This window comes from Marmota marmota, unplaced genomic scaffold, assembly GCF_001458135.2.
Source record: "Marmota marmota marmota unplaced genomic scaffold, marMar, whole genome shotgun sequence".
Taxonomy (NCBI): domain Eukaryota; kingdom Metazoa; phylum Chordata; class Mammalia; order Rodentia; family Sciuridae; genus Marmota; species Marmota marmota.
Genome location: NW_025999924.1, coordinates 8,191,625 through 8,213,436, shown reverse-complemented (window position 1 = coordinate 8,213,436; position 21,812 = coordinate 8,191,625). Strand labels below are relative to the sequence as shown.

The 21,812-nt window shown below is 40.4% G+C and overlaps 1 protein-coding gene across 1 annotated transcript in view; it reads right to left on the bottom strand.

The window, feature by feature from the left end:
* The window catches only part of Arl15 (ADP ribosylation factor like GTPase 15), a 393,453-nt gene extending 372,194 nt beyond the window's left edge, over window positions 1-21,259 (bottom strand). Inside the window, exon 1 of the mRNA XM_048800049.1 lies at window positions 21,098-21,259. Coding sequence (XP_048656006.1) covers window positions 21,098-21,145 — 48 coding nt within the window. The 5' untranslated portion in view covers window positions 21,146-21,259. The remainder of the gene's footprint in view (window positions 1-21,097) is intronic.
* Window positions 21,260-21,812: the final 553 nt, after the last annotated feature.

The following is a 21,812-nucleotide window of genomic DNA, read 5'->3' as shown; positions in this document are numbered from 1 at the left end:
ACGTTTGCATCCAAGGCAAAGCTACCAAAATTGGCCTCTCAACAATTTTCTAAAGTGTTTTTAGCTGTAACAGGGCCACCAACATCCCCAGAGCAGCTACACTTCCCGAGTCAGTTGCAACTGGAACCAGGAATTCCAAAAGGAATCACTGCCTCCCCCTATTAAAATAAATACATAATCTTAGCACATGGTCTCTTTGTGAAATTCACTCAGAAAGACTTGATAAGTTATCTTGCAAAAATAACCAAATGAAAACAATATCAGAATTTATAAACTTCATCTCAGCAAAATTTCAGTCTTCTATAAGACACCACAAATAAACAAATCACATGTTCTACCCAAATAAAAGCATATCTTGGCTTAAAATCTTAATAATTCTCTTTTTAAAAAGCACGAAGATGAAAAAAGAAATCCCCTTCTAATTTCACAGAATAAAATAATGATAAGCACGACTTACCTTGGAGGATTTATTCCTTCAACTTCTATCAGGCACTGGGGATTAGAAAATTCAACCCAAAAAAATAAATAAAACATCTGCAGAACATCTTTAATATGGTGGATACTTCCAGGCAAATCAGTAAGACCAAACCCTGGCATCAACAATCTTCTAGCTCAGGATAGAGTACTAGTACTCCTCCCATATACACACACCCATCCTCCAACCACTGCAGGTACTGGGGATTGAACCCAGGACCTCGGGCATGGCAGACAAGCCCTCTACCACTAGCTACACCACCAGCCCTCAGAGTGGTAATCTGACATACCTGTGGCAGGCAAGAGCAATACAAACAGTTCAGCACAGCAAGAAGTTAGTACAACAGGCATTAGGGAGAACAAGTAGGGACACTGAACCCACAATTAGGAGTGTCAGGAAAGACTTTCTAAAGAGCCATCTCCTGAATTCAGTCTTAAAAGACTAAGGGTTAGCCAGGTGAAAGGGGAGAACAAAAGATAATTCCAGACACAAGTGACAGTTGTGAGGAAATGAAGAAATATCCCAGGTCACGCATGCATTTGAAAGCTGCTGGTGCGTGCCCTGAACATCCTCCTGTTCATTCCAAATAATCACTTTCCAATCTGGTGTCCATTTCTGATGTTCCCAGTCAACACAGCACCTAAGTTGTCACATTAATATACAAAGCATCTGCATGGTAAGACCTCTCTACTCCTGCCAGAGGGCTTCCATCTACCAGGACTGAGTGGGTCCCAGAGTCTGCTCTGCTGCGGACACCCTGACAGATGAGGAGCCCACCCACCAGATACACCACTGACGAAGGTGGCAGGAGAGCCATTTCAAGCTGGCCAGCCACCACAACGTGGCCCAGCAAAAAAGAGCCAGGCTCGACCAGTCCAGGGCCCACCCAGGGGATGGCTCTGCCCTCAGCGTCTATGGACACCCTGGATTCAGGCCTTGGTTCCTACTCCTAGTGTCCCCTTCTGCTGTCATCTTCATTATCAGAATTAACTCCTGTGACTTGTCACTGCAAATATTGTAAAGCAGGATGGCAACTCTGAGCTTCCCCAAAGAAGAAAGCATTGCAAAGCCAGAGAGCTCAGCTCCCAGCACTGAGGCAAAAAAGGAGAGAAGGATGGGAGAAAAGGAAAAAAAACACAATTCATTCTAGTCAGACCTCAGAGTACTGTCCAGCGAGGCAAGGTACTACATGTAGATTGAAGAGGTTCAGTCTACAGGATATAAAATTTTATCATTCAATTATCATTTGACTCTTAATAGTCAATGTTATTTGGTATTGAATATTATTTTAATGACAGGCGTCCAGCGTGACATGCATTGCTCACTGACATTTAGAAGCAGCATCACTTAGAAATCATAAGTTATATTTAATACTCCAAAATATAGATATTCTTTCTCTATTCTTTCTCCTTTCCTTTTTTTATAATCTCTTTTTGGTTATACTTAATGATTTATTTTGACATAATTATAAAAGCATAATTACTTTCCTCTATTCTACTGATCTTTCTGCTATTTAGTTGTGTGTTTTTTTTTTTTTAATTAGTACCTTGTGAAGATACATGATGAGAGCCTCTGCCTCAGTTGCTTTTGATATAACTAAATCAACACAAATTTCAGCACTTTCTGCTAAACCCTTAGAAAAATGTTTAGATATACTCACATTGAACTTACTATTTGAAGTCTCTTCCTTGATCATGATACCTATATTGTCAAATCTTTATTTAAAGTCCTCAAAGTATTCACATGGCTGAGCCCTTTTTACCAAATCAGTAATTTCTTATTAACTTAACAAAAATCATTGTACCACTGTAGAAATCACTGGTTAAAGGAAAACATGTCCTAAAACTTACCATTTGCTTATAAACTAGACAACCCAGGCTTTTTTAAATTCTTCTTTTATATTACTGTATTTTTTATGCCTTTATTTATTTATTTTTATGTGGTGCCGAGGATCAAACCCAGTGCCTATCACATGCTAGGCAAGTGCTCTACCTCAGAATAAAACCTATGTTTTGCCTTCTGACTGAAGATTAACTCAAGATTGCATAGTAAGCTTCTTCATAATCTGTAACATTTATAGCTATGATTCCATCAGAATCCTGTTTTTTCTTTTTTTAATGCCGCACCAAAAATAATAAAATGCAAACATCAAATAAACTGGAGGATAAGTCTTCAGTTCTCAACCACATCTCAATTCAGTTTTTGTAACAGATTTCTATTCTTAGTGATAATGATATGAAATAACACATAAGATCAAAAGTACGAATTTCTAAATATCCCATACAATCAAAGATCACCTGTTTCATAGTTCTGCACTGTTAGCTGGAAAACAGAATTCTGCTACTTAAATTAAAAAAAAAATACAGAAATATCTGAAATCTTCTCCTATACCACAATGATTTTTAAATAACTCAAGGTAAAGTGAGGAGAGACTGCCTGATATGTGAGGACTGATTGAGAAGGAGGGGGATCACCAAGAGGAATCTTGCATCCAGTTCAACCTCTCACTCACTCAGGAACCCTTCGATAACATCCCTAAGGGCGAAGGAAGAACCACACTCTGCTTTGTCATTTCCTACTTGAGGCAGATGAACACAGCTTAAGAGAGTTCTGCCTCACCCTGAAACCAGCATCTGCCTTCTCAAGACTCTAACCCCTCTCACAGTAGGTCTGTCTTCTGGATGTTCACAGAAGAGTGTTTATGCCTTTTCATAACTAAAGATAGGGGGCAGATGTATTCTTAAACACATCTCAATCCAAAAAGTTATACTTCTCCTTCTTCATATAATTTTGTAAATTTCTATAAAACTCAGCCCTCAGAAAAACATAATGCAACATTGCCTTTCTTCTTTGAGAAGGTCCCATGGTTGGCAAACTGCAATCTGCAGGTCAAATCCAGTCCAATACCTTTCTTTGCCAACAAAGTTTTATTGGAACACAGTCATAACTATCTGTTTACCTATTATCTACTGCTGCTTTTGAACTACAATAGCAGAACTGAGTAGTTGAGACACAGCACATGACCCATAAAGCCTGAAGTCTTTACTAGCTGAACCTTTGCAGAAAAAGTTTGTTCATTCTGTTGTTCCCTAGCTCATAATTTGGGGTTTTCACACAAGCAAAGATATACATTATATTCAATGTTACAGGCTAGAGTCTCAGTAGCTACAAGGATACCATCCCTGTATTATCTGAGACCCCCATATTAAGCTCTCAAGAAATATTTCTTGAGAGAAAAAAAGTCAGGCAGAAAGAAAGAATAAGAAGTTGGGAGGAATGGGTAGGGTTTTTCTTCTCCAAGACAAAACTAATCTGACTCCAATCTTCATAGAATGTTTTAAAATCCTGCAGATCTTTTTCAAGGTATTTTAACACAGGATGGTACGCCAGAATTAAACTCAAGTACCTAAAGTTACATGTTTCATTTTGAGTAATAAATGCTGATTAAAATATAATTAGAAAAATGAAGTCCCTGTTAATTTTGATCACCTTTTCCACATCCACTCTTTGAGCATATTCATTTGTTATTGCTGTTTTAATATCACCCTGCAATAATGTAATAAGGCAACTTATTATAATGATAAATCATCATTGCCTCAGAGATGAACTCTTAACACTGAATTTGGGGAACAGAAAAAAACTGCTTTAAGACAGATGAAGAAAGAAGCAAAGCTTCAATTAGTTTGTTATAAATATTGATTCTTCATCTCCATAATTTCTTCATAATCAGGCATCTTTATAAAAAGGTCTTGAACAAACTGACAAAGAATTAAGAACACAGAAAAGACAAGAAGTGAAAAATATCCATCTATGGGTATTTCCAAAGATGATCAATATAGCTATCCAATGTCTTCCAAATAAGGACATATTTGGAAAAAAACTAAAACATCGCTAGCACAGGAATCTATTTCCTACACACTCAGGGCTTGCATAAAAGTTGGTATGTACCCCTGGCTCAAAAAGCAATCCTACCTAAATCCCAAGGCCAGGTCAGAAAGAGTATTTAAAAAAGAAAAAATCAGGGATGCAAAGAAAACCCAGGAGCAATAAATGATCCTGTCTAAATGACTTGTCTTTAAAATATAAACTTGAAAACCAAACAAATTGGGAAAATTAAGTTATACTGAAGAAATATTACTGATGAACTATATAGAAGTACAGACTTCTATATAAAATGAAACACGAGAAAGAGAAATCCAATAATCACAAGTAGTTTTCTACATCTAGCACAGTGACTTGAAAAAAAGCATCTGTTGCATTCAGGAAACTGAAGAACAGCAACATTATCCCATAAATCAGCCCAGTGCTCTCTCCCCTGCAACAGACTGCCTCTCAGGAAACATTCATAAAGGAAGAAGGGATAAAAGAGCAGGCTAATAAATCACATGCTAGGGGAAGAAGTCCTAAAAAGCAGAAACCTGACTTTTAAACCATCTGATTCCAACAAAAGAGGAGCTGAGAGTTCCAATCATAATTCTAGAGCAGGACCTCAGAAAACTTGCCTACTCAGGTGAAAGTGAGCCAAACTTACATAACAGCTGTAAGCAGAACAGGCCTGAGGACCAATGTGGGCCACCGTATGCCAAGCCAGGACCTTTCACCCCTGTAAATCAGAAATAGCTGCCACTTAAAACACCAACAAGCAGCTGCAATATCTTTAACCCAGTAACTCTGCACTATGCTTATGAGGTGGAAGCAGAAAGATTTTTGAAAGGCTGGTATGGAAAAATGAGCATAATGGGAATGGAATCTTTTTGTTAACAACAGTAATCTAAGTCCTTGTTTTATACACTAAGTCCCATTTCAATAGTAGCACTTTTCTAGTACTTACAGCACTAGGCTTTCTTTTAAATCTCTCTCTCTCTCTCTCTCTCTCTCTCTCTCTCACACACACACACACACACACACACACACACACACACACACACTAGAGCATCATTTAACCAGGGAGATACATTCTGAGATATGCATACTTGGGTGCTTTTATCATTTTGTGAACATCACACAATTATTTACACAAATTGACAGCTATGACCTCACTGGGCAATATAACCTTATTATTACATATGAAGTTCATCAAAGACTAAAACATTATTACTCTACTAAGAGGCCTGCAACCCAGCCAGGCGCGTGACAGTGTGCTTTATCCTGTAACAGGCAGGAACAAAGGACTGAGGCAGGGTCACAACTAACCCTTTAGACACCCCTGTGCCCATTCATAAAGGAAGCCTTGGCAAGCTGAGCAGGGGCTGGATTTCAGCCCTGATTGCCCCATGGCCAGGCATCTCTGTGCGGTGCCTCAAAGGCATAAGTGTCTAAGGCAGCCCCAGAGGCATCCCTGGAAGGAGCCTCAGGTCAGCTTTTGTAGTTAAAGACAAGAAAAGGACAAAGTTTTAAAAAGAGAGAGAAAAATTACTTCTTCTATACTGTGCTCACTGATCATTTTAATTAGCTAGAAGTCAGGATCACACAAGCCATTTCAGCTTACTCACAGGCATTCAGATTATTATACAATTGCTCCAGAGAAGAGGCTAACTTCATAGGCTACTCTAACAAAGCAACCCCAACAGGCTGCCCACAAGGAAACACTCAGTGAGCCAGCACACGCCTTTGACCAGCTTTCAGGCCAGTAGAAAGGCCTCAGCCTGGGTCTCCATCATCTTCCAGACTCAGTGTTCACACCATCAGCTTTCTGCCCTGGGAGCCTGTGTCAGCAAAGACTCAAACCCAAGGAGACCTCTAAAGAGATCAGGCTGTGTGGCAGAACCAGGCAGCAACCGAGTCTCTCGAGAGACCCTACACTTCTCTGGGCCTCTTCTCCCACAAGCCAAGCTCATCTGGTCCTCACCCTCCCAAGCCTTTCCATGGAGCTACACTAGTGCTGGTACATTCCTGTGCAGGGAGGCCTTTCTCACCAGATTTCTGGGCTTCAAATGCCATCTCTGCTATTTACTAACTTAATTTCCTTAAACAAGTTTCTTAATCTTTCTGTTTTCTCAGGTTTGACACTGGGGGAAAAATGAAGAACATATTAGTACCCACACACACACCTCCTGGGGTCACTGTGAGGATCAAATAAGGAAGGCCCTTAGAAAGCATCTGCCACAGAAACCTGGTAAGTCTTTTCTGCTATGACAGAGAGCAAGAAGAGGTACCAGAGAAAGAGGTTCCAGGCACTATTCTAAGAATCCATGTATTATATTGTCAAAACAAACCCTTTTCCTATCCCCACTCTACAGATGAGAAGAGAGAGACCCTTAGAAGTAACCTGCCAAAGTTACACATAACGGTAGCACCAAGCAGTTCACCCCAAAGCCTACAGCACTCAATCAGCAACAAACTCCTCTGTACCCATAAAAAGTCTGTTAAATGTACTCTCTACCTGTGCCTAACTCAATCCCTCAAGATCACCTGGGACCACTTCCTCACTCTTTTTCCACTCCCAGGCTAACCTCCTCTCTATTTTGTTTTATTTGGAGACTGAACCCAGATCCTCACACATGCTACACAAATGCTCTAATTCTTGGCCTCAACCCCAACCCTCTAATCTTTTGAAGACTCAGGAAAATGTACTTTATCCAGTGTCCTCTGCTGCCCCTTGTTTATGATGTCCATTGGCAGACCTTGCCTTGTTCATTATATTTCTGATACCTGGTCAGTCGTTCACTCCAACCCAAGCCCAGCCATGGTCTTGGTGACCTCACTATCCATGAGGATGATCATGGCCGTATTTTTTCTCCCATCTCCTGACTTGCCCATCTTTTACTTGCTGCCTGCCATACCCTGGAGTCTCCTCTCGGGAAACTGGGTCTACTCCTGCAATCTTAAATTCCGATTGTCTGACCACACGGGACCTTCTCTCCTCATGTTTTCTGACAGATACTCCTGACACTTACTGCGTGGTCTCATCAGAACGATGGGTCCCTTGCATCTTCTACTTTCTATTTGCTCCCCCTTCCTTTCCATTATCCCAGATCTCACTATCACTTCAACCATTTTCTTACCAGTGTCCTTAAGTCCTTGACCCCACTGTCTGCCCATCAAGTCACCTTAGAAAAACTATAGCCTTCTTGAAACTACATCTAGGTAGTTATAAGGGTTGGAAGAAAATGAAATCTCAACCACTCAGATCTGTGTCACTGTTAAGCTGCAACGACTTTAACAGCACACACAGCAACCGACCCTTCTGTTTCTCTGGTCATCCTTCACCCTCCTTCTTCATTGCAGATTTTTCCACCTTACCCAGCTCAATCCCTCCTTCTCCTATATTTCAGTCACATTCAAGAAGACCTCACATTCTCCTTCATCCACATTCAACCATCTCTAATTCCATTTCAGGAGGAAGCCACCCCCAATCTTCCTGCCCCTCTAGTTCCCGCCGTCTTCCTTCTATTCCATGGTGAAATGCCTTCCAAGAATGGCAGCAGTAGTGCTTCACCACTCCCACTCCTCAACCTGCACCCCCAGACCCTCCACCCAAGGTCAAGGTCACCACTGATGAGAATCCAGTGGTCATTTTCACAATTATCTGCCATGATCTCTGGGCAATATTGAACAAAATGAGCCACTTCCTCCTTCCAGAAATAATCCATGTCCTCAGCCTGCTTGACCCTACACTCTCCTAGTTTTCTTCTGACCTTTCAGTTCTTTCTCCCATAATCCTTTTTGAGGTTGGTGATACCATAAAAACTCCTGTACCTACTATGTGCTAGTAGCGACTGAGGCTCTGGGTCTCCTCAGGGTTCTTCATTCCTACACTGCACGACCCAACACTCACATGTGGGTTATCGTCTGGTACGGCCTGAATGGTGTGAAGAAAGTGAGCTCAAACATTAACCAGCTCCAAGTTCAAATTTTGGCTCTTTCACATCTTGGGCATAAAAGTCTATTTTCTAATCTCTAAAATGATAATGTAAATGTAAATGAATAATGTATGAAAAATACTTAGCACTGTTTCTCAAGTGATGATAACATAGTATGGTACAGTATATAGCAAGTAACAATAAAAGTTAGGTACAATTTTTAACTGCATCTACAACCCTTATCTGTTTTCATCTACTTACTTAAAAAATCTCAGCTTGATTTGATACAAGCAGCTCAAATTCAGCCAACTCCAAAATCCAATGCCCGACTTTTCCTCCCAACCTGCCATTCCTTTAGGTGTTACCTGTTATAGTGTGTGACCCCATTAGCCACCTCCACACTTGGAATGCTTTGAAAACATACCCACAAATTCTTCAACCCTCCTCTCACCAAGAGATGTCAGTTTCCTGCCTTTGAACCTGAGCATGCCTTTGTGACGGTCATGATGAAGAGAACACAGTAGACGGGATATGCACCTCCGCTAGAGTTAGTTAGAAAAGACCAGGCAGTTCCTACCCAATTTCCTTGGTACATTTCTCGATAAACCTTCAGCCTCCAAAGAAGAAGTCCAGCTACACTGAAGCCATCACACAGAACAACCACACAGAGATGCCCCAGGAGTCTACCTGTCCAGTGCCCATGTGTTGCAAAGTTCCTCCCAGGTGCCAGACGTGTGAAGAAAATGCACCTAGATACCATCTAAGTATAACTTCTTGAGATCTTGGGCAAGAATTGCCTAGTTAACCCTGTCAACCTCCAGATTTATGTGTAAAATTAATTTCTGTTACTGTGTTAAGCCACTGTTTTGAGGTCATTTGTTACTTGGTAACAGATAATCAGAACAATGTTCAACTCCCAAGCCTGGGAATTGTCCCGAAGATCACTTCTGTTCTCATATTCCATACCCAATTACAAAATTCTGATGATTTTTAAGTATTACTAAATCCATCCACTTTTCTACATCCTTCCTGCCCTTACCAGGCTGTGAAGCCTATCATCTCATTCTTCATCAGGACGTCATCCTAAACAGCCTTAATGCAGTGGCCCATCCTTTCTCATCTTTTTCTACATGGTGCCCAGATCTGACCACGTCACTCCAGGCTAACTTTTAAGGTTTCCATGATGTGACCCTAGCTGGGCTCTGCAGCCTCATGTCTAGCCACTGTTCCAAACCCCACCACAGTCACACAGAGCCCTTTAAGTCATGAGATTACTTACCTCCAAGTCTCTGCACATCTGCTCCCTGCTGGCTGAGGCCCTGCCTGTCACTGGGCCAACTCTTCTCAACTTCAAGGATGCAGATCTAAAAAAAATGCTCCTTGGCCCTCAAGTGTAGGTTAAGTTCCCCTTTCATGTGCTGCCTTAGTAGCCTGTATTTCTCTCTAGATATACTATGCTATTCCAAACTTTGAATGCTCCTTTTTCATTGTACAAGAGTACAAAAGTAACTTGAGGATCGATCAGGGTCTTATTCACTTGTATATCCCTAATGCCCAGGACAGCACCAGAACACAAACACTTATTTTTTAAAAAATAGTAGTTGAGTAATAAATGATAAATTATATAAAGGCAATGTTATAATCATTTAAACCACAGAATTAAGAAAGAGAATGAAGACAAAAATACTATACCAAAAAGAATATGAGAATTGTTTTAAATAAGAGTTTTGATATTTTCTAACTAATCTCATCATTTTTTAATTTTTTTTTAGTTGTTAATAGACATTTATTTATATGCAGTGCTGAAAATTGAATCCAGTGCCTCACACATGCTAGGCAAGTGCTCTGCCACTGTGCCACAACCTCAGCCCCTAATCCCATCATTTTTATAGATAAAGAAACAAATGTGAGGGACATTTATTGGTTTGCCCATTTCCCACACACAAAGCCAGGAACAGAATCATGTCAACTGTCTCCCAAAGTACCTCTGCTGGACATCAGAAATTTCAAATGAGTCATACAACTGAATAATATAACAGGCTTATTTCAAAATAAGCCAATAACTTCTCCAACTTTTTTTAAAAAGTTGTCTTATAATTCTCTTTTACTATTTTGTCCTCATGCCTGGACATCTGGAAATAGCTCTGAGCAACTTCAAATCTCTTTGGTATACACACCCATCAGAATGGCTAAATAAAATGATTGACAATATGAAGTATTGGTAAGGATATGGAATAACTGGGAGTCTCTAACTCTACTGGTGAGAGTTCTATTGGTATAACCACTTTGGGAAAATGTTTAGCAGTGTTAGTGAACCTAAATGATACCCATGACCCTGAAATTCCACTCCTGGTATGTATTCAACAGAAATGATTGCTTATTTCCACTGAAACACATATAAGAATGTTTGTAGCAGCTTTATTCCAAATATACAAAAACTGGAAACAATCTAAATGCCATGGTATATTCAAACAATATAATATTAAATTGCAACAAAAAAAGAACTACTAATTCATGCAACAAAATGAATGAATCCTATAGGCAGACTGAATGAATGAAATCACACAAAAAATAATTTATATAATACTTTATTTTATATATATATGTATATTATACATTATATATATAAATATATGTGTGTGTGTGTGTATATATATATATATATATATATATATATATATATATATAACATCTATGTGTGTGTGTGTGTGTATAAAAATAAAAGTCCACTTTTATGAAGTTTCAAAATCAGCAAAACTAATCCGTGGTGATACTGCCTGAGATGGGACACAGGGTGGCCTCTGGAACAATGGATCTGTTTTACATCTACATTTGGGCGTGGTTACAAGATACAGGCACATAAACTTCTACAGTTTACTGATTTTTCCATGTTGCTATGGACTAACTTTGAGAAACACTTTATATCACACAGATAACAGGTGGAATACTTGGGACAGGAGTTCAAACACAGTTCTTTCTCTTCTCTGTCACAATAAAAATATGTACAGATTAAGGCCACAGCCATGGCACCAACCCTTCTAACAACTGAAATAGTAAGGACTGATGACTCCACTCTCCCCACCCTTAGTTTCCTCAACCATAAAACTGAAATAATAATAGCTCCTACACCTCTCACAGGGTTGTTGAAAGGACAAACCAAGAGGTGAATGTCTGTTAAGCACTTCCCACAGAATAAAGCAAAGAGTAAATTTTCAATAAATATTAATTAGCATCTCTATCGTCAACTTTATGACATAACTACATCTTAACAAACAGTGGCTGATACATATCCAGGCACCATTCTAAGTGCATTACAAATATTAACTAATGTAATCAATATCAAGAGCTTTAAAATGAAAGTCTTTTTTCCTGACCCAACAAATCTACTTCTGGAACTTAATCGTTTGCAGACAACAACCATTTTTTTAGGGATTCACCATGTACAGTCAAATGTTAAAAGCTGTACATTAAAGAAACCTGTTTTACTTTGACACAGTTGAAAACTATGTACAGAGTTTTTTAAGTCTGAAAATATTTATATACAATGTTCAAAGCAGCATTACTTACAACAGCCAAAATTAGAGCAAACCGAATATTCAAGGAAAAAGTGGATAACTATAGTTTACCAGTAGGATATAAAAAATTCACATTGCAGGAGAGAAATTAAAATACAAAAGCTCATAAGTGCAAAATGTAGATCATAATACAATATTATGACATCAGGTTGATTTTCTATATGTAGAAAAGTAGACTATATATGGACTATAGGACAACGTAATAAAACAAATGTTAACTGTTCATCTGTGGGTTGTTGGATTACAGATATTAACTGTTCATCTGTGGGTTATTGGATTACAGATATTTTGTTCACTGTACTTTGTTGTACTTTCCAAATTTCCTTCGCTAAGCTTTTACTTTAATAATAAACATGTTATCAAAATAATCTCAGTCCTTACATGGTCAAGGAAAAATATGTATATATTCATTCCATATGTTATTAGAAAGTTACTTATAAACTGTAAAACAGATGAGTCATAATAAAAGCTGACCTATACATAGTAAAATTCCACTAAGTAGCATATGATTCACACAGAATGCTAAAAGCTAGTAAACACACCTCAAAGTTAACACATTATATTCTTTGAGCTTCTCACAAAATCCAGATAACAAAAAAGTGGCAGAATCAAACCAGAAATATGAAACAAATATCTACTGATCTACATGAAGGAATATTTGTTAATCTCAACATTACCAGGGAAAAAAGTAAGTTTCAAAAAGGTAAAGGCAGTATGTTGCAATGTCTGTAAAATTTATAACACATAAAAAACTACTACAAGCCTGGTGTGGTGGTGCATGCTTGTAATCCCAGCAGCTCTGGAGGTTGAGGCAGGAGGATATTGAGTTCAAAGCCAGCCTCATCAAAAGTGAGGCACTAAGCAACTCAGTGTTACCTGACTCTAAATAAAATACAAAATAGGGCTGGGATGTGGCTCAGTGATCAAGTGCCCGAGTTCAATGCCCAATACCCCTTCACCCCACTCCCCCCCAAAAAACACCACCACATGTAGTTTATGCATGCATATACACATATCATAAAAATGTAAAAGCATACAAGAGAATGATACCCACTAACTTAAAGAAGGGTATCAACATCAAGAGAAGCAGAGGAGGAAGCAGGAGGCTTTAGCTGTGGCCTTGAAATTCCTTTTTTTAAAAAGCACCAGAGTATTGATGTTAAAAATGGCAAAGCGTTAACATCTGTGGAATCAGGGGATACTCAAAAGTACTGTACTTTTTCTGAATGTTTGCAGTAACTCATAACTAAAAATAAAACTTCGAAAAAGCCTTATTATGTTTTGGCTCCTAACTCCATATTTAGAGTGATTCAGAACAGGTGCAGGCCTTCTGTGCCTCTTCTGTGGTCCTGAAATCACTCCTGGTTGTTGTGCCTTTCCCTGAGAATAAAAGGAGCAGCTATCCAGCAGAGAAAAAGAATCCCTCTCTCTGTGAGACATAGACACAATTAGTAGACATCCTTAGCCAAAGGGAAGCAGTTTACAGGTCAGAACAGATCCCTGCAAACTGAGGTACAATGAATGAAGTGAATAAATGAGATTGTCCTGAAAACCCAACTTTCAATATTATCATCAAAATACCATGAAAACCATGTAGGTACATTGGGCTGTGAGCAAAAGAGCAGAATGCTAACATTTATACAAAAAGTCAAGGAGAGAGTGGGTGACAGCACAATCAGAGCAAACTCTCACCTTCAGACACAAGCCCACGCAAATCCCCAGCAGAAACTGCACTAAGTTCCCAAAGGGCCTTTCCAAGGAATCAGGTGACAGCAGTAATCAAGTGACCTGTCAACTTCGAGCACTGTACCTATAACTCATTCAGCTCCTCTCACAATTATTATTTTTATAAGGTACGTCACATCTAACAATGCTCACAAGCATGGGCTTGAAATCAGGAAAGCTAGGCTCGTAACCTAGCCCTGACCCTCCACTGGTTACAGGACCCGTGGTAGACACTCAATCTTTCAGGGACTCAAGATCACTGTTTTCTAACTTGCTAAGTCTTTTGTAAATCAGTAACACCTGGTTAGCAGGACTGTTGGAAGGATTAAATTGTCGGAAGGTGAAGTAAATAAAATGCTCTCCACTGTACCTGGTACAGTCCCCCTCTACCAGGCACCAGCCTGGAGTCCACAAAAATTGGTGATTGAGATGGTCAGGAAACCAGCACTGCTACAGGCTACAGGTTACAGACTCAGGTGCCAGCCAAGTCTGTACTTTAGCTCTAGAAATCAGGACCAACTATGTACATTGTAGGGACCTGAATAAAATGAAAACACAAAACACCTTGGTCAAAAATAAAGAATTCTGGGCTGGAGTTGTAGCTCGGTGGTAGAGCACTTGCCTCACAAGTGTGAGGCACTGGGTTCAAGCCTAGCACCATATAAAAACAATAAAATAAATGAATAAAGGCATTGATCCATACACAACAAAAAAAATAAATTTAAAAAAATAAAGAATTTTTAAAAAATGAAGAATTTTGAGATGGTGACTAAAGAGGCTTAAACCAAGCACAAGGCTCTGGTGAGCCCTGTGATTCTACCCTGTAAAGTCAGTCCTGCTACAAGTAAATGTACCCAGATACATTGCAGACACTCAGAAATGAGGTTCAACCAGAGCTGGGCTGTTTAGACTCATCCAAACACCTGAAGCATTTGAGGTGATATCACAGCATAATTACAGGGGGCTACAGCCTCCAAAATAAGCCATTAGCTATGGGTTGACTATGGCCTGTCCTCTCTGAATTCAAAGAGGAGTTTAATACCCAAAGTCTTTTATAAATGGATTAAAAGGATGGAAACTTATTCCAACCATGGTATTTACAGGTGGGGTTTTGGGGAAGTGATTAGGATTAAATAAGGTTGCTAGGGTGTAGCCAGCATAATTAAATCCTGGTGATTGTATGAGAAGACCTAACTGACACAGGCAAGCATGATCTCTCTTGCCATGTGATGCCCTGCAACATTGCAGGATTCTGTCAATAGAAAGGCCATCAGTAGAAGAGGCCCCTTGATCTTGCACCTTCAGAAAAATGAACCAAAACAAACATCTTTTCTTCATAAAATATCCTGCCTCACATATGTCATAGTAATGAAAGGCTAAAATGCCATCCTTAATTCAATTTGTAGGAAATATCAGGGGAAACTCCCTGATACTTGTTATCTACAATGCAGTCATCAAACCTAAGTCAGCCTTCTCTCTAATGGTAACTTGGCAGAACTGAGTCCTTGAGAAGGAGGGAGCATCAGCCAGCGTGCTTAAGGCCCCCACTTTAATGTGGCAGTGGCCAAGGAGCACTTTTTAGTACCCATTTACTTAAGCATAGTGGAGTTGTCCCTTGGTACTCCGAGGGAGCAAACTTTTGGACACCCACCCTCTGTTCCTGCAAGGATACCAACTCACAGATGCTCAAGTCTCTAAAGGGGCATAGCACTGCATAACCTAGGACATCCTGCCATACACTTGAAAGCATCCCTATGTTACCTATACCTAACCCAATGCAAGTGTTATTTAAATAGTTGTTGTATATGTTAGAGAATAATGAATAGAAAAGTCTATACATGGTCAGAACAGATACAAATTTTTTCAAATATTTTTGATTAATGGTTGGTTGAAACCATGGATGCAGAACCCTGGTATACAGAGGGACAACTATACTCACATGAAACATGTCATAAAAATTTCAAGTGCATTCCAGCAGCTCTAATTCCAAGCTGCCCGAGCCCCTGCCCAGGCTAAAAGAGAACAGCTTCCAGTAAAGGAAGGCAGTAAAGAGGGCAGGCCCTAAAGCCACAGTGCCAACTCACCTACCTCCTACCTAGCTGCATGAACTTGAGGAAATTATACAGCATTCTTTAGTCTTAACTTAGTGCCACTACATGTGAAAATCACAATATTATCTTCTTACAATAAATGCTCAATGAATGTTTACTGAGTTTACCCTCTTTATTAAATCTATTTTTCATTACTATAATGAAATACCCGAGGCAAACTAACTTTATAAAGAAAAGATGTTTATTTATGTCAAAGTTCAGGAAATTCAAGGGCATGACAGCAACATCAGCTGGGCTATGGTGAGAGCCTCAGAGTGGATGGCAAGAGTATGTGGAGAAAAGATCACATCCCAAAAAACTAGGAAAGACAGGGAGGCTGAGGTCCCAACATCCCCTCTGAAGTCATACATCCAATTGACCTAAAAACCTCCAATAGGCTCTGCCTCTTTCAAGTCCCACCACCTCCACATTACCACAGCAAGGCACCAAATTATAATACATAAACTTAACCCTTCCTCTTCCCCTTCCCTGTCCATATGCCAACCAGCATGTGGCTGGGTATCCTTCAGAATGTAAGCTCCTAGAGGACACAAGTCAGTCCCTGTGTGTCCCCTCCTCAGTCTCATATTATACTACTGGAGCAATGGAAGCTCAGGAGCCAGACTTAATAACTTTGTAGTAAAGTTCCCACCTAATCCCAAACACCTAATAGCATGGATTTTCTTAAAACTGCTGTGTGTTTCACAGGTGGTAGGTCTTTGTTTATCACATTCACATCTTATAAGTTACTAATAAAGGAAGAATAATGTGACTTGCACAATCCAGTTGATGTTAAGACTAAAAAATGTTTGACCTATATTACTTTTTTTTATTTTGTTGTTATTGTTGATGGACCTTTATTTTATTTATTGACATGTGGTGCTGAGAATTGAACCCAGTGCCTCACACATGGTAGCAAGTGTTCTACCACTGAGCCACACCCCAGTCCAGACCTATATTACTTCACAGTCAATCATAATAAATACAATTTTTTAATGTTCACAGTCACTCGAGTTAAAAACAGCACACTTTATCAATAAAGAAGTTCAGTTCATAGGTAACTGAACATCACATAAAATCACAAATGTGCCCTCAATCCTTTTTTCAAATGGGCCCCTTTAAACCTTCTTAGCTAGTACCTATGGACTCTGCCCTTTGTAGCATATCATGAGTTTCTGTCTTGATTGGTTGCTTAACTGGTTTTTATCCTGTCTACAGTGGTGGATTTATGATGATCCACCCAAGTCTCTTACCAGATCTTCCCCACTGACACACAAATTTTTATCATGGCAAATACAAGCTGTGACGAAGAAACGAGGCCAACTTCACCAGTCAATACAAAGATGAAATCTCATTAAATTAACCATAGTAAATCCCAAAAACAATATGCAGATGCAAAGAACATTAACTGACTTAGCAGCCCAGATTAATCAAGCGTTTTTACTTGTCACAATTGCAAGTTTTACTTCACATCATAGTTTGCAATAAAACAAAGAAACACATGACAGAAACAAATTAGAAAGCAAAGAAGCACATCAAAAGTCGCCTCTTTCCTTATACGCCTTCTTCAACCAGTCCAGCCAAATGGTCCCCAAGAGTCACATACCTACCAGTCCTGCCACCAAAGGGAACATCAAAACTCACCCCTTATGACTTTCAGGATCATGCACAAAATAAGTTCCATAAATATTTGTTGACTGGGTTCGTGAGAATATCAGAATGTGGATTTTATTTTATAGGTATTAAATAATCCTCAAAGATTTTTGTGACTTCCTGCATGCTGATTACCACTCCCAATTTTTCCATATATTGAGACTAATCTAAAAAGCAATTCAATACTTATCACTAGGTAGTCATTCCACAAGAATCGTGATATCAGTAACACAATCACAATAATCACAATACACTAACACCTTACATTTGCAAAGCAGTGTGCTGGTTTTTGATAACATCTCCTCCATTATCCCATTTAATCATCCCTGGCTCTACATGGAACATAACCAATTTTATTGTTGCTGTTTTGAGGGCACTATGGGGAAAAGGGTCAAATCCCAGTCAACATATGAGTCAAGACAAAAAGAAAACTTTGGACTGGGAGAATCTAGAAGTTCAGGTCCAACCTCCCCCCAAAATCTGGTAAATGTTTTTCTGCTTCTCCATCCAAAAAGCTCTGCTCATTGTCTTACTAGTTCTACCTGTCAGAAGGGAGGGAGAGAGTGTGCAAGAGAAAGAGAGACAGAGATGCTGGTACTGCCTGCTGAGACAAAGGCCAAATTTTTACCCATTGACCTGACAGGTGTGAACATGGCCTGTAAACTCCACTAGGAAAAGCGGGAAAGGCATGTGGCCTCCTAGGAAGATGCCTGTGCCAGCTGGAAAACAGATTTTTATGCTTAAATTGCCAACCCAAGACTTACAAAGTGTATCTTGATAAAGTTAAGTGTAAAGGATACATTCTGCATTCCCCAGAACAACACACCTAATCCAAACAAGATAATATCTTGTCTCTGTTTAGAAGCAGATGAGGAAAGTAGAACTGCCCCTCCCATCTCACACTCATTCCATTCAACAAATAAATATCAGCCCTAACTACATGCCGGGCATTGCACCAGCTGACACATATAATTATTTAGGATTTGCAAGTTACCACTATTTCCCTTAAGTCAATAAAACCTCATCTTAAATGTTATGGTTCTATCAACTGCCCTTGACTGTCACCTCTGAAAACCTTTAAGAAATCAACAGCAACCTCTAAGATCAGAGAAATCCTTCAATTGTTTTACTATCTCAATCCTATTAAAAGCTGCTAAAAATAGTACCTCTACCTTTCTCTTCCTTTCCACTCTCCTCCAAATAAGAAAGGTTAAGTGATGACACCCTGCCCAAAGAAAAATGGACAATACACACACACAGCACTCCCCAAAACAACAAGAAAATGGAATACTGGTTAAAGAGAAAAGACATACACCATCCTACCTGTCAGATGCACGGTAAGGGCACTTACTCTAGTCCACTCAGTAAAACATGGAGTCCACCTTGGAATGAAAGAACTTTTTTTTTTTTTCCTGGAAGTAAAAGAACCTGGGAATTGATTTACTTTACAAATAAGATCCCAAATGCAGTCAAAGAAATAGATTTTTATTTTTCAGAAATAGGGCTTTTAATGAACACCATACAAAATTACGCATAAGCAAACAAGTCGTTTGAAAGGCAGGAAGGATGGCAGGAAGGAGTGATATGCAACATCATTCTCTCTGAAAGTTGACAAACAAAAAAGTAAACACAATAAAACCACCTCAGGAGGGCTGGTTTTTGTTGTAAGATTTTTGTTTTTGTTGTTATTTTGTTTTGTTTTTGTTTTATTTTGCACCTCCGGTTCACTTACTGGTGAAGGATTTTCTTAAAATTTTTTTTTCAGGGAATGCCTGGCACACTCATAAAAACTGAACTATTTCCTTTAAGATTTCTTCTCACTTCTAAAAAGCAGTTGATTTTCCTGGGACTGTTTCACTGCACCTGTGAATTTTTGAAAGCAGGTGAAAGTGACAAAATAATTTTTTAAATGAAAGCAAAACTAGGGTGGCACCACAGGTAAAATACATCAAGTCAAAATTGGAGCCATTGATTTGGACACAAAGTTTTAGTAAACTGGCAAAGAATTAATCCACTTTTAGGCTAATTTCACCCACAAATATTCATCCACTTTCCCTCAGACCAAGTCTAGTTGGAGGTTTACTTGAGTAACCAGACTTTTCAACACAGTTTTCACTAAATGCTTGTTAGGCTTGGCACCTTAAAGACAGCTCTGTGATGCAATTTGTAAATTCAAAACACATTCGGTAAATAAAATGATCAGAACCACCTGAATCCCTTTTAGCACTACTTATGTATTCAAAATTATTTGTCAGTAGTATAGATAATATCACCCTTTCCTATTTGGTAATTATCCTCAACAAAGTTTGACTTTTATTTGGACATACTGCAAGGAATAATCATAGTACTGTTTAAGACAAGCTGCAAATTAATCATTTAACCAGAAAATAATTGTGTAGGTTGCATTTGGCAATCTCTTAACCATTAGGGCACCTTGTATTTTAAAAGAATATTCATAATCAGATAACCCACTTAGCCAGTTATGGTTGATAACATCCCTTTATCACCAAGGTAGAGGAAGTTACTACCATCAACAAATGAACCACAGAACAGAAATTAAACTCAGAATTTTTTACTCAGCTCCATTCACACGGTCATGCCTTAGCTGCAGTCACCATCCTTCCCCACAAGTTCATCAAGCTATGAAGCTTTAGGAGAAACATTTTATTCATGTAAACTGGAAGAAAAAAAAAAAAAGCCCAAATACACAGATAAGTAGGAAACAGCCCTTGCCCAGCATTTCTTGATCACAAAAGCATTCAGTCTTTCTCAGTACACCCTTAAGTGTAATTCCTAGAAGGCACTGGCAGGCAAATCTCTGCCAGGTCAATCTGCAGTAGAAAACCGAGAGTGCATGTGTCCAGCAAGATGACAGGAGGGTCAATGTTTCAAACGTCTACTTCAGCTGGCAGGGCAATAGCGGTTCGGTCTATCACCTAAACACAGTAATTGTAAAGGATCGAACACAGTTCATGTAAATGAGAATCCACTTGACCACAAACGGGCAGCTCTGGGGAAATATAATTTCTGGTACAAAACACGGTGCTTGCATAATTCCACAAACACACACACACGAGTCAATTTTTACCATAACGTTCAGTCTCCACATCTGGCTGACACTTCCCACCTAAACTTCTCAAGTCTGGCCTAAAAGGCAGCTGGGTTTCAATCCGTGCACTGGGAAACCGGCTTGCACCACCGGACCCATGCGGCAATGCCCCTACCCAATCCTGCTCTAGCCAGGCTGCAATGTAGTTTACTCCTGACTACTTTATGGTAATGTGTATTTAAAATCCCGCCGCGACCGAGGTCATTGCTTTAGAGATCTAATAGCAACCAAATGACCGGAGCTGCCGGGCACTTAGTGAGCCATTCTGGTTATGGCTCTTTAATAGCACCTGGAGTTCTGCAAAGGGAGAGCGGAAAACTCCAGCTTCCCCCGAAAGTCCGCCGAGGGGAGCGCAGAGCAAAGCTAGGAAACCGACCGATGGTGAAGGACGCCCCACCGCCGTCATGGCCCCATCGCTCAGGCAGCCCCGCGCGACCCTCGCCCAGCAGCCTCACTGGACCCCGCCACACCTTTACCTGTCAGCCCCACCACCCAACCTCCTGGCTGCTGTCCCTCCGAGTCCCAGCTTCAGAGCCGGCTGCGGGGAAAAGAACCCCAAAGGCATCCCATCCCAAAGAAAGAAAGCAAAAAGGCTGCTCCTATAGGCGAGGAGCCATCGGACACTGTGCGACCTGGGAAGCGACAAGCCACCCCTGGCCCGCACCTACCAGATAATCCATGTACAGAAACGCCTCAGTTATCCGGAGATCAGACATCCGGCAGCCTAAAGCATCCGGAACGGCTCCGAACCCGGAAAAAAAAGCAGCGTCTCTGGCTGCAAGCGAGCAGCTCCTGAAAAAGCCAGCAACAGCGAAAATATCCGAGAGCTGCCGAGAAGCCGAAGATTACACAAGGGGCGCGGCGATTGGCCGGGAGGGCGGGCACAAGGAAAGGAGAGCGCTCATTGGCTGCGGCGCCTATAAAAGGCAGGCCTTTGCGGGCGACAGAAGAGAAGCGCGGGAGCAACCAGGGCGCAGGTTCCTGTGTGCAGGGGGAGGGGCAGGGGCGGGGGCGAGGGCGGCGCAGGCGGAAGAGCGAGACTGGAGAGCGGAAAATAGCTGTTGCGGCCGCCGCCTGAGTTCTGCATGTTTCCACAGCCTTTCAGTTGGGGAAAGCGGAGTAGAGCTCCAAGCCCCAGGACTAAACAGCCTCGTGTCCCCGCCCACCTCCAGTAGGAAGCAAACGCTGTGCGTGGGAGACGTGGTTACCAGAGACTTGCTGTCTCTGCCCCCAAGTGCTTTTCTAGGAGCTCTGTGGCCTCCAGACTGCACCACCAGCGTAATGTTTAGAAGGGTGCTCTCTGAACAGGCACCTTGAACACTATCTGGGGTCAGAAAGAGTCCCCAAACAATAATCTGATGAAACTGCTAAGGCAGGCAATTG